At 44.9% G+C, this 27,759-nt stretch overlaps 1 protein-coding gene across 1 annotated transcript in view; it reads right to left on the minus strand.

Annotated features, from left to right (window-relative positions):
- WWOX (WW domain containing oxidoreductase) overlaps window positions 1–27,759 on the minus strand; it is a 924,942-nt gene that overhangs the window by 864,430 nt on the left and 32,753 nt on the right. Inside the window, exon 5 of the mRNA XM_070398316.1 lies at window positions 10,786–10,892. Within this exon, the coding sequence (XP_070254417.1) occupies window positions 10,786–10,892 (107 nt within the window). The remainder of the gene's footprint in view (window positions 1–10,785; window positions 10,893–27,759) is intronic.

Consider the following 27,759-nt stretch of genomic DNA (forward strand, 5'->3'; position numbering starts at 1 on the left):
TGGTCACATGAGCCTCTCCATGGGAGAGATGCTTGAGCATCTGCACAACATGGCAGCTGGTTTCTGCCAAGTGAGTGATCCAACAGAGCGAGAAAGGAGGAAAAGGCATGCCTACTAAGACCTTTCCTGTTATAACCATTTCTGCCACATTCTATGCATTGAGAGTGTCCCTAAGACCAACCCACATTCAAGGGGAAGAAGATTCAGCTCCATGTCTTAAATGGAGGGTACCAAAGAACCTATGGACAGATTTTAAACCATAGCCACTTCTAAGGCTTCCTTTTCTCATTGTCTTCAAAACCTAGCCACAACTGCATCCCCCAGGTGGCTAGGAGGCAGGGACTCGTGCCAGATGAGTCCCCTGGGGACACAGAGTTGGTTCTGCCAGCTGCACATCTCTCTGCACTAACCCCAGCCTCTGCAGCAGACCAGCCATCTCCACATCAGGGCATGGGCACAGGAGAGGCAGACAGTCATCTCTCTGCCCCATGGCAATGGGAGGAGCCCCCTGCTCCTGACCTCAGCTCATCTCAGTATTAACTGACACACTGATGGGAAGATGAAAAGCCGCTTGTCTACTTCCAAGTAGTCTGATCATTTGGAGGAAGAGGAGGAGGAGGAGACAAGGAGGAGGAGAGGAAGAGGAAGAGGAGGAGGAAGAAGGTGAGGGGAGGGAGGAAGAGCAGGAGGAAACACTTCCCAGGAAGATTTCTGAGTCCACCTTGGGGATCTGTGCTGAACAACTCGGCCGCTCCATGAGCTGCCGTCCTCAGTGTCTCACTATGTGCCAGCACAGGACCTAGTACAGGGAAAATATGGCTGCACAAGAGGGCATGTGTGTTTTTCACTTCATCCTTTTGATGACCCTGAGAGCTGCTATTAGCACCGTTCTGCAGATAAATAAATCAAGGTTCAAAGCGACGACCGAATTTGCCCAGGGAAACCCAGGGACACATATGGAAACTAGGATTCAATCCCATTTCTGTTTGACTCCAAAGCTTCCGCCACCTCGACTCCACTCGGCTGCCTCCCTATAAGTGAAAAAGTTGTCTAGTTTAGACATTTGCTTAAAATAAACCTTAACCAATTGCAGTATGTGCTGCCCTGTTCTGAGACTGGCCGCCTTGTCTACAGCTGCATCTCTATTTGTACGATGTTTTATTGGCACAAGGAGTGTTTCTCCTCTCTGTTAATCTAACACCTGCTACGTGTGAGATTCTCTGTAAATGCCCCATAATAAATATGAAAAACAGTCTCTAGCACATTTTTCCCTCTTAAATAACAGAGCCTAAATGCCTAGTGGCCAGAAGCAGGTCTTTCAGCATTGGCTGAACACCATCTGAAGATGAAATCCGTCTCTTCAAACTATGTTAAAATTGCTTAATAAGAACTCGGGGGACCACCTAGCAATGAAAGGATGCGTCTGCTTTGGGTTTCACATGATTGGGAGTGATGGTTTGGAGCTGGCCACCTAGGCTTGACTTTCACTCTCAGCTCTGCGGTTAATCACAACCCTCGTTATACAAAGGTTACAGTGAATATAAAGTTTGAAAGATACCGTTCAAGACTGAGAACGGTGGCCTCAGAAAAAAAAATGAACACACAGAGACAGTGATCAAAGAACAATGAATAACACTCAAGATTAGGTCAAGGCAGATTTTTCACAATGAGAAATAAAATGGAAATCTTAGAGGGTAAGTACTAAGCACAAGTTTTAGGCATTCTGGAGACAGAGAAAACTCAGAATATTTTAGCAACCAATTATGTCTACGAGGGGGATGAATAATTTATCTGATAAAGAATCTTTCCTGGGCCTGTGACAAGAAAGGTCAATAGCCAACTTAAGTAGAACAGTACGTACACTCCACGCCACTTGAAGTGGAAGTCTGGGGAGGAAGGAGCTCCCTTTGGTGAGTTCCATCAACTCCATCAGGTTACAAAGAGCCACCCATGAAGCTCTCTTTCCTAGGGAACCACAGGTCGCCTCCGATCACGAACAGAGAAATAGTCATACATAAACATGCAAATCTCTATGAATATAATCCTGGGCTAAATCCTTGAAAAGGAGGGGCCGGTCTTCTGACACAACACACATGATTGAGTAACAAGACAGCTTTGGGGTTGAGAAAATATGACTTCCAATCCTGGATCTGCCACATAGCTCCCAGCTGTGTGAGGTCAGGCGAGCCTTTTCCCCTCTTCTAGCCTCCAGTTTTTTATCTGCAAAATGGGTCTAACACATAACATAAATATTTCATTGGGGAATGCTCAGCATAGTACCTAGTACAGAGACATCTATCAATACCTAACCCCACCACAGATGACCATATTAATAGGACATTTTGTGAACAAAAATGTCCCAAGGGAGAACTCTAGAGGTTTATCTTCACCTTTGTCTGCATGTGTATGCGCTTATTGATTGAAGCAAGTGGTTAACATAGTTTTTGCTGGTTCACAGACTTGTTGATATCGCACTTTATTTATTGAAAATCCAATACTATACATAAAAACAGTTTTTAAAGCAAAGAAATGAGGAACAAATCTAACGGTGGATTTAGGATGAACTTTTCCCAATAATCTATAGCTATTAATAATATTAATAGTTTTTATATTTTTGTTTAGCTAAAGATCACTCAAAACAGTGGGGATGAGCCCTATAACTTGTGATGTGTTGAACAGTGATCATCTTTTCCAAGACAAGTCACCAGCTTAGACAGGCATAAGGCTTATAAATTACCCACAATACGTGCTGCCCATCTCCCCCCAGCACACGCATCACATAAAAGAAGGCATCACCCCTACGGCCTTCAATCTATAAAGGCAAATTATGGGATTCAAGCTCTTATTATCAAAGGAGATTGGGGGAAATTCCTGCCAACATCAAAGCTACCACAGATCACAAAGTCAATGAAGGGATTTGAGGGAGCCTAAAATTAGATGGGTTTCTCCAGTTGTTCTTAAAAGTGCAAGTAATTTATTACTCAACATCCTAGCCCAGCACTGCTTAAGATCATGTCATGAAAATGCAGGGTGTTCATATCTATTGAAAGCACAACACAGTGTCTCAGCCACATGCCTAACACACTGGCTGGTATCTACTAGTAGAATTCCATAGCTGAAAATAATACGAAAATCGTTATTCTCCATGTTAATCAACGAAACTGCAATATGACATAATACTGTCAGCTTTCCACATGCCTTCACTCCAACTGGATAAATAAACCCGCTATCAACTGTATTGACAACGAGAATAATTACAGCACTTCAGTCTCTCCAGCATCCAACGATGTGGCCACAATCAACAGAGCATGTGGTCTCTCTAACGCATGGATATTCCATTACCTCTGACTAATAAATCTTTTCTTTTTACCCCTCATCTCCCTGCTTTCTCAATAGCCATTTTGATATAAACCGTTGCTTGCTGTTCCTGATGACTGATCCCTTAATCATCTTTCTTAAATATATGCAAAGTGTATTTCTTTGTAAATACAAAAGAAAAAGCAATCACATAAATAATGAAGATGGCTTTTCAAATGACAGTTGAGTGCTAATATGAGCTCCACTGGAAAATACTAATCAACAAACTAAATACACATCTATTAAGATGTAGGAGTCCAGACAGATGAAGACAGAAAAGTAATTCACGGCAGCTCCACTGGCATCACGCTGATGATAAACATCCTCCCTACAGCTCCTCTTCAGCTACTTGGAGAGTTAAGAAAAGTAAGCGTCACTCTGTACTCTCATGTATGAATAAGAAATTATTACTATTATTATTACTATTATCATTATTAACAGCAGTAGCTAACATTTAATTAAATGCTTAATCTATTCCCAGCAATGTGTTAAGAACACGTACAGTCAATGCATTCAATACATACAGTCAACTATATCTCCAGCATAGATATTAGTATTTGTAATTTATAGATGAAGAAATAAAGGTTTAGAGACATGAAGAAACTTGCTCAAGCTCATAGGTTGTATCTGCTTCTAATCTTTGCCATTTTAATGCAGCGCATTGTAGAGAAGTTGTTATCAACTGGAGAGGAATTGCCCGCCACAAGCAGCATGTGCTCAGGAGGCCTCTTGAAGCCCACCCAGCCTGCCTTCTGCACAGCCCCTGGATCTCTCAGTGAGACGCCCACGAGAAAACACGAGCAGCTGAGCTGGGTTTCCTCTGGGCTGCCCTGGCCAAAGGTATTCATCCTCACCAGTCTCTGGGATGACCTGAAGTCTAGGCCAAAGAAAAAGACAGGTCGGAAAAGACTGGGCTCCAAGTCTGTCTCGGGGACCAAACCAACCAAACTCAACACTCCCTTTTGACAGGGGAGTGGGTGTAAGACGCATTCTGGGGAATTAGGAGTGGGTCTCCTAATAACTCCAAGGAAGGGCCACCAGCACCTCTTGCCATCAGCCCATTTCCACCAAGCCCATTGGTTACCTCAATCCCCAGTAGATGCTAGCTTCAGAACAGTCACTGGGCCCCGCATTTCACAGGTGGGCAGCCACACAGGTGAGCTCTCTTCCACGTCCTGTTTGGCTCTTTACATAATAAGCAGATCTAATGAAGGCCTGGCAAAAGGGAGGCAGACTGGGAACCAAAAGTGATCCCTCCCCCTCATTTGATCCCCCCTCCACCCCAGTCTGTTCCGCCTGCATACAACTGGCAGGTGCATGGAAGACCTCAGGCCCGTCTGCTCCTGCTCTATTCAACCTCATTCCTCCCCAGGACCAGAAGTTTGAGACCCCACGCCTTGGGAATCTAAAATTTAGAGACTGTAATAAGGTGAGAGGGAGGAGGAACTGGGAGCCCCACTGAGGCCTTTAAAGAGCCCTACACTGGGATGGGGGATCTTGCTGCAACTGTTAAAGTGCATTTTGATACAATTTGCTTAGTCCTCAGATCTCAGCATGGAGAGGGGGACGTGTCAGACATCCATTAAAAACAATAGCCAAACCCCACTCCGATAAATACTAACTGGAGTCAAGGACAGTAAAACCACACCTGTCGGTGTCCCAGACTTAGAGAAGGCACATGAAATCCCAACATTCAGACATGCTGCTACGTAAAAGAGAATCCACTCCATCCTGAAAATAGGAAGATAAACTACAAATTTCCTACCTGGCCAGCCTTACGGACTCCTTGGAATAATGAGAAAAATAGTAGGTGCTTGACTTAGAGTCAGGGACACTAGCCTGCGACACACTTAGGGTGTGAATCAGGTAGGGCACACGCCTACGATGGTGGACTGCTTACACAGGCAGGAACCCCATTTCCAGAGAACTTCATTCAAATCCAATTGGGAGCTGATGGATCCATCCTCCCTCCTTCTTTAATTATGCTAATGGATTGGCCCTTTAGGAGGGTGGTTTACTTCTGCAGTGTCCATGTTATCCAATTTTAATTATTTTCAATTCTTCTCTTATTTCCAACTTTGGAGCATCCAAAACATCTCAGCAGGCGGGCCTTTTCCCATGAAATCATTATTAGTAGCAGTAATTATATCTCAGCTCTTAATAAAATTCCATATGGAACGTGTTTCCATTTCAGTTACATTTTACTAAATAGCTGGATTGCCCCAAAAGTGGTTTGAGAACTCTATAAAGGACATTTTCAATGACAATGTTTTGTCCGGGACAATAAGGTATGTCAGAGTAGCTTCATCTGAGAAATAAGATTAATCCTGAAATTATTCACTCAAATAGCACCTAGCAATTTTGAAAGCAATGCCTGAAAGGTAATAGACATGTATGATGCCGGATGTGGTAGAAGAGCCAGGCCGTGGGGTGGAGTAGATGGACTTTGGGTTTGGAGGACAGGTGGACGCACCAGGAGCTGTGTCCACCAGCTGCGTGACTCTGGGCAAGTCTCCTCACCCTCCTGAGCCCCCCATTGGCTCTTCTGTAAAGTGGAGAAAACCAGGAATTTGCATGCTCCTGAATAAGGATATAAAGTGTCTTGCCCAGGACACAGCACATGACAGAGACACAATAAAAGGTGGTTCTTGGGGGCCCCAAGGAGGGATGGGAGTGCTCTGGAACAGAGCCATTCTGGGAATGGATAGTGAAGGCAGGCAGAGGAGGGCCAGGCATAGAAGAGCAAGCTGGGGAAGGAAGCACAAACTCCATCTCCTGAGCCAAGCTGATTGCCCGGGAGCCTCGGCACGTACGAGCCAAGGCTGAGCCAAACGGCCTAAAGACTCCTGAGTGAGCTTTTGCTGCAACAAAAAACTTTGGATCATTCTGAGAACCTCCTGGGAGGTACCAATATGTTGCGGTGCCGTCCCAGTTCCGATACTGATAGGATTCGTTCCAAATAAAGTGTGAATGAGCTTAAGCTGGCTAGCAGTTGGGAAAACCAGAGTAGATCAACTTGCCCTTGAGAAACACAAGAAGGTGGTATTTAATGATGTCACAGATAAAGTTCCTTGGCAGAAATGAGGTAAGGAAGGGCCTGAAGGCAACCGGACCAGCACATATCGCGGGTGGGGAAGTGGGGTGAGGGCCTGAAACCCCAGCTCAACAGATTGCCGAGGGAGGTTCTCACACGCTCAGCGCTGTGTTCATAGTGCAATGATATGAAATGGTAATGACAGCTTTCAGTGCCAAATTTGAGCTTCCATTCCACAAACCAGGGGGGACAGGGAACACGGTACAATGGGGTTCACAGAGAATACCCGAACAGATGAGAGCGGTGGTAAAAGGGTTCAGTTTCTTCAGTCTACAACCTATAAAATTCGATGGAAACATTTCTGCCATGTGAGTATTAGTTTTGTTTTTGTTGCCATTTCCTTTGCTCACGTCCCTGGCAGTGAATATTTCGGGGTAATTCTCTCTCTGGGAGTACTATTTGCTGGTTGACCTCAAGTTACTATATGGTAGAATGAAACTGATTCTATGTAATAGTCCATCATCTTCTTAATCCCAACTGATTCTATGTAATAGTCCATCACAATGATAAAGTCTGTCCTCTGAAACTGATTCACAGGTACCCACCCAATTATGGATTAAAAAAAAAAACCTAACTAAATGACGGGTCTTTGAGATCATCCCATTCAACCTTCCTCATTGGAGATGAGGAAACTGAGACACCAAATAGACTGAGAGATTTGCCAAAGACCCACAGTTGATTAGGGCAAATCCAGGAATTTCTTCCTCTAAGCATCAAACAGTAGTTATAATGGGATTGATACAGATGACTGTGAAAAAGGAAGACAATGCTTAAAATGCATAAATAATTGAGTTTAGCATTATCTTCCAAGACTGGTTTCAATATTAACATTATTGTATAACATGGTTATTGCAGCATCATTAGGGCCACTGGACTTATTTCTCTAATTTAAATACAACATCAATGGGCAAAGTTTCACAAGTTGGACACTCTTCTAGAGTGACAGTGTGGATAGAAACCAGCACAACCACACTAGATGACGCACTGGGAAACAGCCACCGACCTTTCAAAAACTTAATATGCCTCTGAATCAATGGGTCCACTGCGAAGACTCTGCCCTCTGACTGTACTCACAAAAGTATACAGTAAGAATGCTCACTGCACCATAGTTGAGACCCAATTTTGAATGAAAATGCAAGTGAGACTGAACTTACAGACAGCATCACCTGGGATAGCAAAGCAAGGAAAACAACCCAAATATCCTTCAAAAAGGGAAACTGGTTAAATAAATTACAGCATAAGAAGATGATGGACTATTACATAGCAGTTAAATACAATGAGGTAGATAAGAAAATGAGGAAAATAAGAAAAGATCTATAGTATTAAGTAAAAAAATAATCAAAGTATATTATGTGTGTGTGTGTGTGTGTGTGTGTGTGCAAGCACATACAACCTTTATCTGAAAGAATACACAAGAAATGGTTAATAATATTTACTTTCCAAGAGAAGGACTGGGAGGGGCTTTCACTTTTTACTTAATACTACCCCATTTTGTATGAAGATATAAACCACATGCATATATTACCATTTATTCACTTTATACAATTCTAAAAATTACAGGGCCCTGTTTTGTATATTTAATTTAATCCCAAATAATGAATCAGGTGAGATTAGGATGAGAGTTCATTTGAAATACGCAGAATTTTTCAAGCAGAAACAAATCTTCCTTTTCTTGACTTTCATAAATTTTCAGTCCAGAACCTCAGACATTCTCTTAAACAAACCATGGTCTACTTCTTCAGATGGCAAGAAATCTTCCACCGTGTCCAGAAAACTAAAACAGTCTTGGCAAGGATGACCCAACCCCTTCACACTCTGCTCCCAGCTACGTGACTGTCATCGCCTCCGCCACCTCCTCCTCCTATTCCCTCTGCCCAGTGTGACCTTTCTCCCACCTTCTCCCTAGTCTTTCTTTCTTTTTTGAAAGAAAAATTCTGTTTTTAAAAATATTTTTTTATTGATTTCAGAGAGGAAGGGAGAGGGAGAGAGAGAGAAATAGGAACATCAGTGATAAGAGAGAATCATTGATCAGCTGCCTCCTGCACGCCTCCCACTGGGGATCGAGCCCGCAACCGGGTATATGACCTTGACCGGAATCGAATCTGTGATCTTTCAGTCTGCAGGCCGACGCTCTATCCAACAAGCTAAACTGGCTAGGGACCCGCTAGTCTTTCTTGAGATCTCAGCTCAATTACTTCTTTCTCGGGGGCTCTGAATGCCCCCCACCCCCCACCCACCTCCCTGGCGCTATTCTCCATTTTGGAGTACCACATAATTCTGAGTATCACTTGACATTATTTCAAGTTTACCCTGAAGCTTATATTTCTCAAGTTAAATCTGTCTTTTACTGTGAGCTGAAAGTTCTACAAAGATAGTGGTAACATCTGTTTTTCCTTAACAGTAGGCCCAGTACCTAAGACCATGGTGCACTTCATGAATCTATATATATAAAAGCCTAAGCAACCCTTACGACTAGACGACCAGGTGACCAGCTGGTAGGTATGACACACACTGACCACCAGGGGGCAGACGCTTGGGGCAGACGCTCAACGCAGGAGCTTCACCCTGGTGGTCAGTGCTCTCACACACCCAACCTCCCACAACCGGCCAAGCTCCCACAGTCCCTCCCCGCAACCCACTGGCCCCAATCGACCACAATCAGGACTGGGCGAGACGACACCAATCAGCCCTGATCGCTGGCCAGGCAGAGGGAACTCACCCGTGCATTAATTCATGCACTAGGTCTCTAGTCTATAATAATAAAGGCGTAATATGCTAATTAGACCGGACATCCTTCCAAACGACCTTCCAGACAAAAGCCGAGGCTGCGAGGGAAGCCCGGGTCCTGGGTGCCTGCCAGCGGCCAGAGGAAAGCCCAGGTCCCGGTGCCGGAGGGAAGCCCGTGCCAGCAGCCCAGGGAAGGAAGGCCTACTCTTGCACAAATTTCATGCATCAGGCCTCTAGTATGTAAATAAGTGATAATTGAATAAATGAACTCAGTCTATACTTCACACCAAAGCCCAGTTGCTGGAAGCGAATTCCAGCATGTCATAAATGCAAGAAGTTTCATCAAAAGGTTGATGGAACCTTGAGGATTGCCTGCTAGAAATGGCTAAGGTCATTTCCCCACACCTAAAGATTTGCATAGATGATTGCCTGCTGCCAGACAGCTGAGGGCATTTCAATCTACATGTTATTGCCTCCTACTGGCCAAACACCTGAACAGCCGTAGGCAGTTCCCCCAATCTGACAATGGATTCTGTATACTAAACCTTGCCTTTGATATGTATATCTACCTTGCTTTAGGACAATTTGTGTTAATAAAAAGCAAGGGGTCCAGAGAGATGAGAGAACTTGGTTCCATTAGCTAATAAGTCTTCTCTGGCTCCCCAAAATGCCTTCCAAAATTATGTTTCATCTCTAGACTCTTTAATAATTTACAGCAGCCCCTTCTCCAGATTCCTGAACCCTTCGAGATGCTAGACAAGACCCCCGGCATCCAATGATCATGTTAAAAAAATGACTCAGACTGTGTCACTCTTGCCTCAAAGCCCCGAATATCTCCCTCACCACTGTCTCTGAGGCCCTGTGTGAGGCCCTCGGAGCATCCCTGCAATCTCCCCCCTTCCCCTTGGCCCCAGCCACACTAGCCTCCCTGTGGACCCTTGAATCCTCCAGGCACGTTCCTGCCTCTGTGTTTTTCCACATGCTGTTCCCATTGTTTAAAAAGCATTTCCCCTGCCCAGCTGGCATGGCTCACAGGTTGAGCATCAATCTATGAACTAGGAGGTCACAGTTCTATTCCTGGTCAGGGCATATGCCTGGGTTGTGGGCTTGATCCCCAGTAGGGAGCATGCAGGAGGCAGATGATCAATGGATTTCTCTCATCATTGATCTCTCTCTCTCTCTCTCTCTCTCTCTCTTAGATGTATCAACACCAACACCTACACAGAGATAAAAAAGCAAAACCCAAAGACAGGGTTAAGGTCTGCTCCTTCCTCACCCTAAAATCCATAAGCATAACAAGCTCTTAGTTGTATTCAGGGGCGTTAACCACACTTTATTTTTCTTAATACATGAGCTAAATGAGTAAACATTCGCCAACCTCTGACTATAGAGCAGATGACACTGACAATGAACTGTAAACAAGTGTGGATGATGGTGAGCCTGCCTGTCCTTTCCATTCATCAAGTAAACAAAGTGAACGTGGCTTTCCATCTAAAGAAAACATTATTCCAAGAGCAATAAACTTTACGCACTGCGCTACAACCGCCATGTGTTCCTCCTGGCATGTGTATTTGACAATGAAAAGACACAGTCAAGTGCTTGCTTACCCATTCTCCTAAAATGCGTGACACGGCTTCATTGGCTCTGCTCATATTCCTACAGGCCAGGATCACGTGAGCACCATGGAGGGCAAAAGACTTGGCGGTTTCAAACCCTATGGTTTAAAGGAAAGTCAACATTAGAAAACATTGAATCATGATGAATGGCCTTTATTGAGCACCATACACATCACCCTATTGGTTCTCAACCAGGCTGTGTAGCACCACTGTTCCGAACTGGATGGGAGCGGGAATGAGAAAAAATCTTGCTGACTGACGGGCTGCATCCATCAGGCTAATGAAACGCTGACAGCCAAATGGAGGTTACATGATGTGGCCAAAAACGACTTCACTTGCAATCCAGGACTTCATACACCCCGATCTTACTGAAAATGATGGATTCTGTGTCCCTATGAAATTTCCAGGTGAGAGCAATTATCAGAAATATTTCTCAGCACATTTTCATCAGACTATGTAAAAAACGGTGTAGGGGTGTAGGGGAGTAGGGGCACATGGTGGACACAATGCTTAGTCATTCGTTAGCAACCATATTTCCAGTGGATTGAGAGATTATGGACACAATGCTGGGCCAGGCAGGGCTTTATTTATCTAATTTACCAGGTTAATGGCAAACACCTTACCATTTTTGCCTTTTTCCATCTCTGTATCCCAAGGGAATAACACTCAGTAGGATTCAAAAAATGTCTGCCAAAGGAGTGAATGGCTCTTACAGATTGTTAATAAGCTACAATTCTGGACTACTATAAAACAATCCAAATTGTTTCAAATAGTTCTGATGACCCTCCAACTTCCTTTCTAACGAATACATATTAAAATCCTGCAAAGATTCCACTGCAGATTTGAATGACACTACCTAGAAATCTGTCGGGGGGATCATGCACTTTTCCTATCAAAATTTCTTTTCCTGCCCTGGCCAGGTGGCTTGGTTGGTTGGAGTGTCATCTCGTATCCAAATGATTATGGGTTTGATTCCTGGTCAGGGCACATATGTAGGTTGTGGGTTTGATCCCCAGTGGGGACACATATGGGAGGCAACTGATCGATGTTTCTTTCTTGTTATGCCCAGATTTCAAGATTCCCAAGAAGCCACCAGGGAGCCAGCCAGTCCGATGCAAAAGCAAAGAGTCTTTTATTTTAAGCCCGGGCTTAGCTCCTCTACCTTCCTTACTGACGCAGCAGCAGGTGGCAAAGAGAAAGCAGTCTGCTCGAACCAGGGGTTTCATAGAGGGTTGGAGTAGGGGCGGGAGAGGGGGCTGTGCCCCCCGCCGATTGGCCAGGTGCGAGCTGGTGACCCATTACACAGGATGTGGTCACAGCGATGGCGTGCACTTCCCTTGATTACCATTGGTTAGTCCAGAGAAATGGTGGGTGTGGCTAGCAGAGGCTCCTTCCGAGGGGGAGGGAGCCTTCGCTGAGCACATGGTTCCATACAAAATGGAGGTCCCTTAATGGATGGGAAGCCGGCCACTCGGCTCCCATGCAAGGCCTGCCGCCGTGGGCGTCACCGGGAGGCAGGCCGCCCACCACCCCGCCTGGCCCTTGGGTCGCCCGCTGCTCGGCCCGAAAGTGACTTGGAGGCCGAGGAGGGCGGCCCGGGTCCTTCTGGGCGTCCGCGGGCCTGCGCCTATCTGGTCAGGCGCTGCCTCGGCCATGGCTGCCCGTCATCCTCCCTGCCGGATGCCTGCGGGGCCACGTGCCCCGCCGGCCCTTTCATTTCTCACATCAATGTCTCTCTCTCTCTTTCTCTATCTCTCTCTCTCTCTTCCTTTCTCTCTCTCTCTCTCTTTCTCTCTCTCTGTCTCACTCTCTCTCTAAAACTCTAAAATCAATAAAAAAACATATCCTCAGGTGAGGATTAAAAATGTATATATGTTTTCCCAAACAAACCTGTCAAGTCATGCTACTTCACTTGACAAAATAACCTCTGGCAAAGGACTTTTTATTACCAGCAAGAACATGTCTGACATGATGGCAGCAATGGGCTGCTGGTGCAAGCTTACACCCGTCGGGCTCCCTAGATAATTCCTGACTGTGGCTATGGTGAAGCCATCTGTCCCTGTGTCATGGGAAATTGCACTGTGGGTCTTCCATCTTCCTTAAATGAGCAATGCCTCACACACCGCTAGTCTACTCTTAAAGCTTCGACAGGCAACTTCGTCTCCTGATGCTTTACAACTGCCTTTGGAGCAGAAACAAAGCATGGATATTTCAAAAGATGATGGCTTAACAGGAAGGACCATAACATTTTTATAGTAAACCGTATCTCTAGAGTGTGGAGTTAAAAAAAAAGTTGAATAATGCTACCTGCTGTGAAAGTCCTGGAGAAGTCCAGGAGAACAACATCCCCCACTCCCGTTTAATTAGCTAAATGTGGAAAGCTAAGCCAATTCTGCATGATGCCAAAGTTTGCACAAAATATTGAAGGCAGTGGTTTACTAAATTTAATAACCTGATTCGTCTTACAAAAAATTAACTTTATGACAATGCTTAGATTGAACCAGCTTAACTGCACAGAGGTGGCAAGAGTGCTTTCAGAAGAATATTTAAGTTAATAATATAAAGAAAATAAGGGAACACATTTTAAAACAACGGACGGAGTCAGTTTTCCAGCACTTGTTCCAGCCAATCCAAGTGGGAAAACTCAGTGCCCGTGGAGGTTTGATATCTCCGTCTTGGGTTTTAAGCTTTGCCTACAGACATGAAAGTAGCATAAGCGGTAAAACATACCAAAAATATTAAATGCCTGCTTATCTTACACTAGTTTTCATTCTCTAGAATGGTAATCACAGGATAAATCAAGCCCACGGGCCGTTTTTTTTTTTTGGTCCACCCTTTGTTTCCTTTACTCCTTCCCTTCTTCCCTCCTTCCCTCCTTCCCTCCATTCCTTCCTTCCTAATATGAATTAGTTACCAGCATTAAAAAAAATCAGGGAGATTCCACATCCAAAAGTAGATATCCAACTTCTCTGAAAAAGCTTGCCACACTGGGCCCCTAAACCCCCTTGCATGGGGTCAGTGCCATCCTAAAGGCCTCAGTCACCACCCACACTACTGATACACCTGTCCGGCCATGGAGGGTGGGCCTTTGATGCTCAGATGTGCATTACCTGGGGCAGATTCCTGCTAGAGACAATGGCTCAGACAAAACAGCTTCAATCAGAAAGTTCACATCCGAACGGGAATCTCAGAATCTCAAAGAATGTTTCACACAGATCTGCTTGAGATGTTACTTAGGCCACCTCGAACCCTAGGCTCTCAAGCATGAGAAGATGGGGACTAGCTGGGCCGGGGAGACCTGGCAGCAGCACTCAGCTTTGCGCAGAGAAACGCCAGGGTGAGGACTCGGGGCTCTGCAGGAATGTGGATCCATGGTGCAAGTCCCTTACCCTCCTGCGCATCTCCCAAGTGTCTCTGCGCGGTAGCAGGACCTCTGCACCGGGAACCACATGGGGGCCAAAGGATACAGACGTGAACCAGACAAGCAGTAAAGACGGGGTGCATGGCAAAACAAGGTCAAGGGTTGGAGATGGGCCCATGAGAACGAGGAACAGGAAACGCAATGGGAGATGAAACCCTGGGCCCCAAAATAAAGCTGTGGGGCTCTTTTGCATGTGGCAGGGAGTGTGTACAAGAACCTGGGCAGGGAGTAGCACTACCAGTTATTGTTATGTTATCCATTGAAGATGCCTCTGGTTCTCACATGGAAGAGAGACACTAAAGCCTTGTGACCAGCCAGGAGGGGTGAGGAGCCTCTGATAATCAACTGCTAAGGGGAAACCAGAAAACCATCTGGGAAGCACGAATCTACAAAGCCTGAGACTGCCGGCGTCTACCTTAGAGAGAGCACCCAAGGTCTCCAAGGATGGCAGCTGGGCCACAGGTAAGATTGCCAATTGGTTTGCCCAGACAAGGACTACAAAGGGAAGAGGGGTGTGTGTGGCAGTGGGAGGGGAGGGAACAGGGGCCACACTCAGTGAGACAGACTGCTAGGCTGGATGGGCAAAGATAGTCACCAATTCCTCAGGTGCGAAGCACGTCGGGCTGGGATCCCAGGCCCAGCAATCACTGAAGTGGGAGCTAAGAACAAGGCCATTTCTCTCCCCAACACCAGGAAGGTTCCTTCTGGTTTGAGTTTTTAATTTTCTCCACACTGTGGATTTACTTGGGCAGTGTCCCCATTTACTGTAAATTATTATTTTAATTATCATTTTTATTAAGATGCCCAAAGGAGCTGGGGCTTACAGCAGCCATGATTTCTAATGGGTTGTTATTATTAATTTAGAATTGTGAAACACTGGAGATAAATGTTACTTGTAGCTGAACACAATTAAAAGGCCACAGAGATGGTGACTCCCTCTCCCTGACCTCCCCAAGAACAGAACACTAAAGCGTCGTTAGGAACCAACCAACAAGTTGCAGAATCTGCCAGCACAAGTCATCTCCCTCCCTGGAGACCTACCGTCACATCGATAAGCTTAATGCCTTTCATACTGAGTTAGATCTGGGGACAATTCAAATTTGGGGATAATTTTTACGTAGCTTAAAGCAGCAGTCGCCAACCAATGGTCCGCAGACCACTGGTGGTCCGTGAGATCCAAAAGGTTGGCGACCACTGGTTTAAAGGATGAGAATTCCTCCTTCATTCTCCTGCAAGTACAAAGACCTACTTTCCAAACTGATCTAATTAATGGGAATGAAACTGCAGTGACATGACACTGACCATGATACTGAACTCTAACTCCCGGGCACTTGTGATGAAGATCTGGACACATGTCCACCACAACCGTAAGGTCAATGCCACAGAACAGTAACCAGAGAATCCATACCGCTGTTTCTGCAGTCACTTGAATGACCTGAGTGATCACATTTTCCTCGCACGCCATTTCAATGGCATAGTTCTGAGTTCCAAAGAATTATAAATTGTGCCCGCTAAACACTAAACACAGCTGCCAACTCAAGAAATTACAAAACTACACAGGTCTCTCCAGAGGAAAATAAGTCATCACCAGCCCTGGCTTCAATGCATGTGTTATATACAGCTAGCAACAAGTACCACACAGAGGTCCCTAAATCCTCCTGATAACATAAATGGGTTTCGAATATAAATACGTATCAAAGAAAGATACCAATTCACGTGATGAGGATAAAGAAGCAGGGAATGGTCCGCTCACGGGGAATATCTTTCTGAAATATCACCATGCTGCACTTACATGCTTTGGGAATGTAATGTTTTGTAAAGCTACATAATAAATTCCAAGTGACTGCCAGGATCTCTCAAGAGGCAAGACTGACCCCAAGCTGCCTACTCGTGCCGCCACTGAGCTGGTTGAATAAGTTCTCATCTGACCTGCCAGTGACAGGGCAGAGCCCAGTGTGTTAAGAATCACAGTGAGAAAAAGGCCCAAAGATTATAATTAACATGGGTCTAGGCAGCCCCAATGAAGACAGACTCTGAAAGGGCAACTAAACTGAGCGATGTCTGTGTCAGGAAGGGTTTGAGGGAACCAGGCAACTGCATATGTTAACAGGAAGGGGGAGGAGCAGAATTCAAAATGGCTCAACATCTTTGGGGGCAATTGGGATATAGCTATCAAATCATACATGGATGTGCCCTTGACCCAGCTATTCCACATCCAGAAATTTATCCTACAAATACACTTGCCCACATGAGCAAAAATATGAGAGGAATACAGTTAGTTGCAGGCTCAATCCCCGGCCCTAATCAGGGCACGTGTGGGAGGCAACCAATCAATGGGTCTCTCTCACACTGATGTTTCTCTCTCTGTCTCTCCCCCTCCCTTCCACTCTCTCTAGAAAAATCCGTGGGAAAATATCCTCGGATGAGGATTAAATATATACACGGAATGTTCAACCTGTATTGTTTGTAACAGCCAAAAGCCTGGAATCCACCTAAATGTCCATCAGTGAGGTTAAATAAATTACACAGCAGGCATAGAACAAAATACTCTTCTGCGGTTTAATAGAATGAGGTGACATGAGTTGGAGACACAGGAAAACATCTACATGTTGCATTAATCAAGAAGAAAAAATATCAGAGTACAGCACTGCATGCAGGTATGATCCCACTGCTGAAACACAAAGGTAGGAAAGGCATGGGCTTAATATGCGTTAACATTGATTACTAGTACTTGGGGAGGAAAGCCATTGGTCAGGAACAAGGAAGACTTATTTTGCATTTGAGAACATCTAGGCTATTTCAATTTTGTAACATGTGCATGTATGCCTATTATAGAAGGAAGCTAAAAATAAAAAAAAACTGAATGATATCTAGTTGATCATTTACAGGCCTTTATAAATGTTAATACAGAGAAGTGAAGGCAAGTGGGAATGGAAAGAAATCTACCATATTTCTATTCCAAACAACACATTTTCTGAGCAGGCTGATGTTTAGAGAAGACTTTTGCAGGAATATAAGTTGGGGGACAGGGGGGCATTATTAGGTGTTGGGCACTAAACCAGGTGAGAATACATGATCTCATCTAAGATGCACTTCACAAAAACCCTATGAAGCGTCATTATCATCATTTCCTATGTGAGAAAACCAGCAGCCCCAGAGGTTAAGAGATTTACAAGATCAGAGCAAAAAAGGAGGAGGACCCCCCCAAGGGGTGTGGCCTGAGTTCAAAGCAGGTGGCCCCAATCCAGCCTCCAAACCACCACACCCATCACGTGGGGTTAAAGGCACAAACTCAGAGCTCCTTCAGGCAGGACAAACCAGCTGGGAACACTGCCCACCAGCCCACTGCCTGCTCACTGTATCCTTGAATGTGACTTACAGAATCTGATGTATATTCTTTGTGACTCTGATGAGGTATGTGTACATTCTTCCCACTGGTTTAAACTAAACCTACCGAGCAGTTGTCCTTCTGAAAGAGACAGAAATGGTCTCAGTGTCAACAGCGGCCTATTTCTTCTCTGTGTCCTTATGTCAAGGCAAAGAATGGAGGCCCCTTCAGCTACTTTATCACATAAACGTACTTAGTTTATGGACTCCTGCCCCAAACGGTGACACATTATCAAATTATCTTCTCTCTCATTTAATATTTCATCACGGGGCTCAGAATTGACACCATCCTCTGCTTTCACAAACACTTCTCTGTGTAAGCCCTCTGTGTGCATAACTAATCCGCAGTAACAGCTTCTCTCCACATTCTCCAAGGTCAATAACTTACAAGTGCGGGCTTATTTCAACCCTGTCTCTATGCTTTCATGAAGTAAGGCATTTTACATGGGGCACTCTGAACACCATAGCCATTACAAATTTTGCTCAGGTTTTTATTTAATTTCTAGAAGGCTTCAATGCCAAACTTTAGAGGACTATCAGTATTAAAGTCTGAGCTAAAGAGCCCTCCCAATAATGCAGACTGGTGCAGCCACTATGGAAGGCAGTATGGCGGTTCCTCAAAAAATTGGAAATGGAACTCCCATTTGACCCTGTGATCCCACTTCTAGGAATATATCCCAAGAAACCAGAAACACCAATCAGAAAGGATATATGCACCCAGATGTTCATAGCAGCACAATTCACCATAGCTAAGATCTAGAAACAGCCTAAGTGCCCATCAGTAGATGAATGGATTAGAAAACTGTGGTACATCTACACGATGGAATACTATGCTGCTGTTAAAAAGAAGGAACTCTTACCATTTGCAACAGCATGGATGGAACTGGAGAGCATTATGCTAAGTGAAACAAGCCAGTCAATGAAGGAAAAATACCACATGATCTCATTCTTTCATGGATAATTAAGACCATTACAAACTTTTGAACAATAATAAATACAGTGGCAGAGCTGCCTCAAACCGATTGTTGGACTTCAGTGGTAAGGCCAGGGAGGGTTGGGGGACAGGAGGGAGGGGAGTAAGAGATCAACCGAAGGACTTGTATGCATCCATATAACCATAACTAATGGACATAAGACACTGGGGGGTAAGGGAGGGCAGGGGCTTGTCAAGGGTGGGGGGGAAAAAAGGACACATATGTAATACCCTTTGTAATGCTTTAAGCAATAAAAAATAAATTAAAAAAAAAAAGAGCCCTCCCAATAAGAAGAAAGGAACACCACATTGGATTTTTTAACAAAGCGTACATGGCACATTCATAAACTTGGCCCAGAGCTTTGAGAAGAAAAAATTAAAACAGAATAAAATAGAAGAAACAAAAACAAAGGCTTCTTGGTAAAAATAAATAAATAAATAAATAGATAGATAGATAAATAAATAAATAAAAATTATCTAGCTGATTGGACGAAGAGACCACTATGTCTTTAAAGGCTCTCAACTACATGTGTGGACATTAATCATGGAAGGAATACCATGGCTCTATTGGTTCAAACCCGGCACTTGCTGCCTGGCTCTCCTTCATGTGCTTCTGAGAGCAAGCCATTGTAACTAACACACACACGCGCGCGCGCGCGCGCGCGGTGCCGCCTCTCATAATCCCACACTCACAGCAGTATCCACTAAGAGAACCAAAGTGTTTCTGGTTTTCAGAGGTGGAAAGATTTACCCTGAAGCTGGGCTTTTTTTACTTTGATGGATTAATTTACAGCCACTTCAAGAGGAGAAGAGACCCGCCTCGGAATCTGCAGGCACGCTTGTATTAGGTTACTGAGAGGTTCATTGTTTTCACAGCTGGGCCAGGATTTCCTTTCAGGACTGCGGCCTCCGTGGCTCTGTCCTCTGCCCAAGATGGGGTTCTTTGATTTAGAGCAAACGGGGGCGGCCACGAAGGTCCTGCTCCCACTCTGGCCAAAAAGAGGCCCCTTTCTTTTACTTTCTTAATTACCAGTAGGGCCACGATCAGCCTGTCTCCCAACGTATTTTCCACTCCTGTTAATTAAGAGGTGCTTCGGAAGGGATTGTTTACAATGAAAAACCTTCTTCATTCCACCCAGAGCTTTCAGAAGTGAAAGGCCTGCTCTCTCCTGCATCCTCAGGGTTGGCAATATGACTGCCTTTCTAAGTCAAGCCTCACCGCCCCCTCGTGTGTGTGTGTGTGTGTGTGTGTGTGTGTGTGCGCGCGCGCGTGTGTGTGTTTAGATCCACCTTGGCTCTCACCACTTTAAAAAGTGGTATATTACATTGCCTCTTAAAAAGATTAGATTCTTTATGCTCCCAAAGTCATGTGGAAAACTTGGCACTTTCCTGAGGCTTACTTTTAAAATGTCCAAACTGACTTTTCCTTCTCCATCATGTACACCTACTTAAGATGCAATTTTGGGGAAGTATGACTTAAATTTTGTTGTGGAAGCTAGATGTGAGGGATGGGTCCATCAACGCTGAGCCCTCTAGGTCAGGACCAGAAATCAGTGACTCCTACAGCTCCTTACTCGGTAACAGATCAGTAACCGAGATTGGTTAAGAAGCGATAACAACTGAAATGAAAGATTTGCTCAAACAAAATGTAAAGAACTTTAAAGCAAACTGAGTTTAACTGAAAACATCACATTAAAGGATTAGCCTTACCTTGTCATATTAGAAAAAAGTATACCTGATACTGTATAGAACCAGGTCACCCTCTTATATGACGTATCTAGCATCATCACTTTCAGTTTTATCAAGTCTGACAGCGGTTTTGTCTTGTGTATTTCTGTTGTCACTTTTTTTTAAAATACAAACACTGACCTCATCTCCATTCAACTTAAAAATATATCGGGTGTCCCAAAAATATGTATACACACACTTTGAATAATTATAAAGGCAGTGTTTACAAAAATACATGTTATGTTCAAAATTAAGCTATCAGCTGTTCAAGTGTGTATACATTGGGGGGGGGGGCACGCTGTATATAATTTTAAAAGCTAAATAAATTTTTAAGCAATAATAAAAATTAAAAGTAAAAAAGGTTTGGGGCTTGTGACTTGGAAACCTGGGTTCAAAACCAGGCTTTGCCAATTGCCAGCCTGAGTAAGTCATCTAAACCTCAGTTTCCTCATATGTAAACAGGGATGGCAATGCACCTGTGATGTGAGTTTTCAGGGTTAATGAATGGCAAAAAAGAAAGAAAGAGGAAGGAAGGGAGGAAGGAGGGAAGGAAGGAAGGAAGGAAGGGAGGAAGGGAGGGAGGGAGGGAGGGAGGGAGAAAAAAGAAGGAGGAAAAAGAAGAAGGGAGGGAGGAAGGGCGGGAGGATCATGGATTGCAAGAAAGCTCCTAAAACTTGATTTTCATTTAGAGGAGGCTCCAATAGTTATACAACTTTTAATAAAATTCAGTCTCATAATCATTAGAATCATAAAATGTGTGTAGTAATAAGGACACATAACAGTGATTATAAAATTATGAAATTTTTGCCTAATTGAAAATTGACATTTATAAACAAAACTAGAGGCCCGGTGCACAAAATTTGTGCACTCGGTGGGGGTGGGGGGGGTGCATCCCTCAGCCCGGCCTGCGCCCATTTGCAGTCCAGGACCCCTTGGGGGATATCCACCTGTTGACTTAGGCCCCCTCCCCGGGGGATCAGGCTTAAGCTTGCAGTCAGACATCCTGATAGCCAGGGAGACCCTTGGGGGATGTCCGACTAAAGGCTTAGGCCCCCAAGGGATCGGGCCTAAACTGTTAGTTAGACATTCTTAGTGCTGCCATGGAGGTGGGAGAGGCTTCTGCCACCACCTCGGCACTGGCCAGACATGAGCCAGCTTCTGGCTGAGTGGCACTACTCCTTGGTCTGACCTAAACCCGAGAGATTAGTACTTCATTTTACAACTTTTTCTCGGTTTATAGGCAGCAGCAAACTCAGACCACACAGTCGGGTGTGCAAGAAATGTTGCTTTCTTTATTGTTTAGTAACCAAACCTAACTTCAACTTCAGCCCCCATTTTGCCAAGTGAAAAAACAAAAACAAAATATTATTTAACTTAGGTTCCCCACCCCCTTCTCTGGAGTTGTACTTCCATGTTAGACAGTTTATATCTCAGGCAGAGGTGCCAAAGAACCGAGCAGGGTAAAGAACATGTGGACCTCAGTCTTCTGTCTGGACTGGCCCCCACCCAGTGCCCTTGACCCTCACCTGACCCTCACCTCAGAGCTCAAGTCCATGCCGACCCCTGGTATATTCTCCTCATCTGGGCCTTGAGGCCTCTTGATTCCAATTCGCTCTCTTCATCCCTCCCTGCCACCTTCTCTCTCTCACACAAAGAGCTATTGGGCTCTCCGATCGCCCTCTGATCGCCATGGCATCTCTCCGTGCAGGCCAGCCGGCAACCCCGCCCCGGGGTCCGGGGTTGCCGCCTGGCCTGCGCCAGGGCCCTCCAGTCCTCCGATGCCATGGCAATCCTGGGCACAGGCCCTCCCGCCCTCCGATGCCATGGCGATCCTGGGCGCAGGCCAGCCCTCCGATCGCCACCATCGATTGGCTCAGGCCAGCTGGCAACCCCAGCCCCTGGGGTCAGGTTTGCTGCCTGGCTTTCCAATGGCGATTGGCGGCCTTTGCCCACCCCCTAGTTCTTGCCTGCCACCTGGGTTGCCAATCACCATTCTTCAGTCCTTCCCCTTTGCCTCCCATCATTGGGCATATGCAAATTAGCCGCCATCTTTTTTGGCGGTTAACCGCCATCTTAGTTGGCAGTTGATTTGCATAAGGATATGCTGATTAGCCAATGGGAAGGGTAGCGGTCGTACGCTAATTACCATGTTTCTCTTTTATTAGTGTAGATGTCACATTTTTCCATTCATAATTAACAAAAATCCGTCCTGGGCAGTTTGGCTCGGTGGATAGAGCATCGGCCTGTGGACTGAAGAATCCCAGGTTCGATTCCGGTCAAGAGCATGTATCTTGGTGGCCGGCACATCCCCAGTGGGGGGTGTGCAGGAGGCGGCTGATCGATGTTTCTCACTCATTGATGTTTCTAATTCTCTATTCCTCTCCCTTCCTCTCTGTAGAAAATCAATAAAATTTTCTTTTTTTAAAATCCTACCAAATACAGGACTACCTTATATTTTTCCTCCATATTAAGTACCCTGTAGATATTTAAACAGTAAATGAAGCACTGAGTTTATTATTAGTTATCATTCCTAGATAATGCCATAATGGAATCTAAATCATCTTTTTCCAACTCAATTGAAGAAATATTTAGTGAGTAACTACTATTCTCTAAAAACAGCATCAAAAGAGCTGTAAGTTTCTGTTTCTGGTGAGTTCTCTTGTGACAGTCAAACAGTCCCCAGTAGTCCTGGTGGAAGGAACCTACACTGGTTCTCAAAAGAAGTAAAGAAAATCTCCACTTCCTCCCACAAGCCAGGGAGCACAGAACGAGAACAAAGAACCGTTACATACTCGGTGGCCACAGACCTGGGTCCCCAAGGGAGCTACCATTTGCTAAAGAAACTCTCCTAAACAAAACGCCACTGGCTCGGATGGGGAGAGGAAGGCTTTCGTTTTCAGTTTGATAACATTTTGTTTTGGAACGCCATGCCGAGGGATTGGTGAAGCATACCAATTTTAAAATCTATACCTCTCAGGAAACGTGTAATCTAACCATCAGCTGTGATCAGGCACCTGCCTGGCGTGAATGTCAGAGGCTCAGAGCGCCTTCCAGGCGCGGCTGACTCCACCTGACTCCTGGAGACTCAGCCAGCTGCGGAGTTGTGTTTGGCTCCCACCACGCAGCTGCTGCCTCTGGGCCAAGACAGCCCCAGTCGGAGTCCCCACATAGGTAATATGTCTAATTAGGGATTAGGCTCAACTTCCATTCAAAGAGGAGAGAGCGCTCAGAGCTGGGGAAGGCATCTACCCGGAGAGAGGACTCCAGCTTGCACAGAGCTTCCATTCAAACGTTGCTCCAGGAGGGGTCTCTGCCCCCAGCAATGGGAGCCTGTGCGATTGGGCAACAGCCACAAAGATTCTGATGGAGGTTCTCTTTCCTAGATTAGATAGCTTGAGGAGGCATTCTCAACTAGATTTTTTATTCAGCTCAAACCGGCAGCCTGCCCCTCAAGCACATAATGTTTCAAAGGCTCTGTTGGATAAGGTGCACTAGATTTTCTTCAGGGCTTAAGACAAATACAGAAAAGGAAATAGGCATGGAATCGAAGAAATTTCTTAAAGGAAAAGCAGATTAGGAGTCACACTGATTGTTATGGGCTGAATTGTGTCCTCTTAAAATTCATATTGAGCCCTAGCTGGTTTGGCTCAGTGGATAAAGCGTCGACCTGCGGACAGAAGGGTCCCGGGTTTGATTCCGGTCAAGGGCACATGCCCAGTTGTGGTCTCCATCGCCAGAAGAGGGCATGCAGGAGGCAGCCAATCAATGATTCTCATCATTGATGTTTCTATCTCTCTCTCCCTCTCCCTTCCTCTCTGAAATCAATAAAAATATATTGTTTAAAAATTAAATAAAATTCATATTGAGTCCTGGTGTGACTGTTTCGAAGATGGGGCGTTTAAGGAGGTAATTAAGGTTAAGTGAAAATGAACAAACAAAACAGAAACAGACCATAAACGCAGAGAACAGAACGATGGTTGCCAGAGAGTAGAGGGGTTGGGGGCTGAGTGAAAAAAGGTGAAAGGATTGAGAAGTACAAATTGGTAGTTACAAAATAATCATGGGGATGTAAAGTACCGCAAAGGGTTATAGTCAATAATATGATAATAATTAAGTATGTTGCCAGGGGGTGGGTACTTGAAATATCGGGGAGAATACTTTGTAAAGTATATGATTGTCTACTATGCTATAGACTTGGAACTAATACAAAATTATAGTGAATGTAAACTGTAATTGAAAAATAAAATTTAAATTTAAAAAAAGGTTAAGTTAGGTCAGAAGGGGGGAGCAATCCAATGGGATGTGCATCCTTATAAGAAGAGAGACATCAGGGATATGTGCACACAGAGGAAAGACCATGGGAGGACACAGCAAGAAGGCAAAGAGAGAGGTCTCAGGAGAGACCAACCCCGCTGACACCTTGATCTTGGACTCCCAGCCTCCAGAACTGTGAGAAATAAACTTCTGCTGTTCAAGCCACCCAGTCTATGGTCGTTCTTTCTATAGTAACCTAAGCAGACTCATACACTGTGCTTTAGGCCACATCAGCTCAGTCTCAAAGGAGAAAAGGCAATGTCCCCTAAGCTTCTCAACCACAGGAAGTAAGATGGGAGTATTTACGTCATCCCTAAAAGAGGTCAGTCACTGAGGTGGAGTAAATGAGACTTCCGTTGGAAATCTAACCTCTCCTTGGAGTTTCTCTTAAGAAAACTGAAAAACATATCTGCAAGTGAAAGACAGATCTAGTTCCTTGCTACTCAAACAGTGGGAACTTGTTAGAAATGCACCTCTCGGGCCCCACCCCAAACCTGCTGAATCAGAGACTGTGGGTGTTGGGCCCATCAATCTGAGTTCTAATAAGCCCTTCAGGGGACTCAGATGCCTGTTCAAGGTGAAGATTCCCTGGCCTTGTCAATGCCCAGAACTCACCTTCTCTAACAACACACCGTTGTATGATGCATCATATGGACACACCACTTTTACATCACTGTCCCATTCAACCCTCCACACCATGGGATCTGATGCTATTATCCCTACTGTGCAGATAAGAAAACTGAGGCTCAGAAAAGCCAAAGCCAAACAGCTAGAAAGTTAAGAAAGTGGGCTCCAGGACCTGACTCTCTAAAGCCCCTTACAGTTTCATCCTTGGCAAAGTCAGTCAGTTCTCTCTCTGAATGCTGACTCTTCCCTCACCGCACTGCCTCTTCCTCACACCATCTTGTCAGGGCTACTCATTGGAGTCAGACACACTTGAGTTACAATCCAGCTTCTGGCACTTTCTGGGAACCTTTGAGTCTTGAGAAGGATGCTGCTGAGTGTGCTTGTCTGAATTGTGTCCCTCCCCTCCCCTGCCGCCTCAAAATTCATATGTTGAAGTCCAAAGACCCAGTATCTCAGAATGTGACCTTACTTGAAGATAGGGTCTTTGTAGAGGTAATTAGGTTATGCTGAGCCCTAATACAATATGACTGGTATCCCTATAAAAAGGGAAAAATTGGGCACAGCATACATATGGGGAGAGCACCATATGAACAGGAGGATGGCCATCTACAAACCAAAGAGAGAGGCCTGGATCAGATCCTTCCTCCCAGCCCTCAGAAGGAACCAACCCTGCTGTCACCTAGATTTCAGACTTCTATTCTCCAGAACTATCTATACTAATAAAAGGGTAATATGCTAATTAGGCTGGGAGACCTTCTGGATGTCCTTCTAGACAAAGCCATTGTGGCGGGGCCGAGGCAGAGGTGGTTAGGGGCTATCAGGCCAGGAGGGGAGGGTAGTTGGGGGTGAGCAGGCCAGCGGGGGGTGGGGGGGGGGCAGTTGGGGGTGCGCAGGCTGGCAGGGGGGGCCAGTTGGGGGTAAGCAGGCTGGTGGGGGGGCAGTTGGGGGTGAGCAGGCCGGTGGGGGGGCGGGGCAGTTGGGGACGAGAAGGCTGACAAGGGGGGCAGTTGGGGACGAGAAGGCCAACAGGGGGGGCAGTTGGGGGTGAGCAGGCCGGCAGGTAGAGTGGTTAGGGGTGATCAGGCAGGCAGGCAGATGAGTGGTTAGGAACCAGTGGTCCCAGATTGCAAGAGGGATGTCCGACTGCCAGTTTAGGCCCGATCCCTGTGGGTCCCAGATTGGAGATAGTGCAGGCTGGGCTGAGGGACACACACACACCCCTGCGCGAATTTCGTGCACCGGGCCACTAGTAAGACAATAAACTTCTACTGTTTAAACCATCCAGCCTGTGATACTTTGTTACAGAAGCCCCAGGAAACTGACATACTTAACTTCTATGAATCTCAGTTTTTTCATCTGTCAAAGGGGAATATGAAGATATATGCTTAAAGAGTTGTTAGGAAAATCAAATGAGATGCAGAGTTCTTGGCAAGTAGCAAGTTCTCAATTCATTAGGCTTGTGGTTAATACAACATTAGCTAAAACATTCTCCATGTGATTTATATCTCATATTCTATGGAAATCTAAAAATTTATGAAGACTAAATAGAATAAATTAACCTTAGCTTCTCTAGTAGCTATGCTATTCAACAACTACTAGCTGGTGCCCAACTCCTTCCAAAACATAGTACATAATAAACACCCACATACAACACTGTAATTAAAAATAATATGGAAATTGGGGGAGGGGTGATACTGACAAGTTGCCTGGGAAAAAGGCAGGAGGAAAATTTCTGTGGAGATGTACATGTTCTATATCTTGATTAGGGGAGAAGGGTTATCTGGTTGTATACTGTGTCAAGAGCCATCCATGTGTATAACCAAAATGTACTTCAAAAAAGTTGATATTTTTTAAAAAGTAAAAATGTGTGCTCATATTGAGAGGAAAAAAAACAAACACCAAACAACTGATCTACTAAGAATCTGAAGTTAGCTGGTTATTCAATTGAATATGTAAATGTTAATTCTGAGCTTCCTGACAACCAAGGTAAAGAAGGGAAATAGAATACTTCCCAATGCCTTCTTTATGAAATGAAGAAAAGCATACCAATTCTTTAGGAGAGGTGAGCTTTGTTCCTTAACAATTGTGAAATTTTTCCAGAGGAATCCCTTTATGAGAAACATGTGTTAATAGAATAAACCATGGGTTGGCAAACTTTTTCTGTAAAAGGTCAGATATTAAATATTATGGGCTTTGCAGGCCGTATGATCTCTGTCACAACCACTCAATTCCACTGTTTTAAAATAACATGAAAGCAACCACAGACAAGCAAATGAGTGGATGTTCTGGGGTTCCAATAAAACTTTATTTACAATAACAGGCTGGATTTGGAGGGCTGGATTTGGCCAGTGCACTATAGTTTGCTGAGCTCTGGAATAAACAATGCACTTTTAACATTCAATTCTAAGTTGACCTAAAGCCAAACAATAACAAGATGTGGAAGGATATGAAGGTGACCTTGACCTGTAGATTTTCTATGAAAGCAAATGTGAATAATTACAACAGCCAAGTCAAG

This window comes from Myotis yumanensis, unplaced genomic scaffold (genome assembly GCF_028538775.1).
Source record: "Myotis yumanensis isolate MYYU_CA2020_CCGP unplaced genomic scaffold, mMyoYum1.0.hap1 SCAF_18, whole genome shotgun sequence".
Classification (NCBI taxonomy): domain Eukaryota; kingdom Metazoa; phylum Chordata; class Mammalia; order Chiroptera; family Vespertilionidae; genus Myotis; species Myotis yumanensis.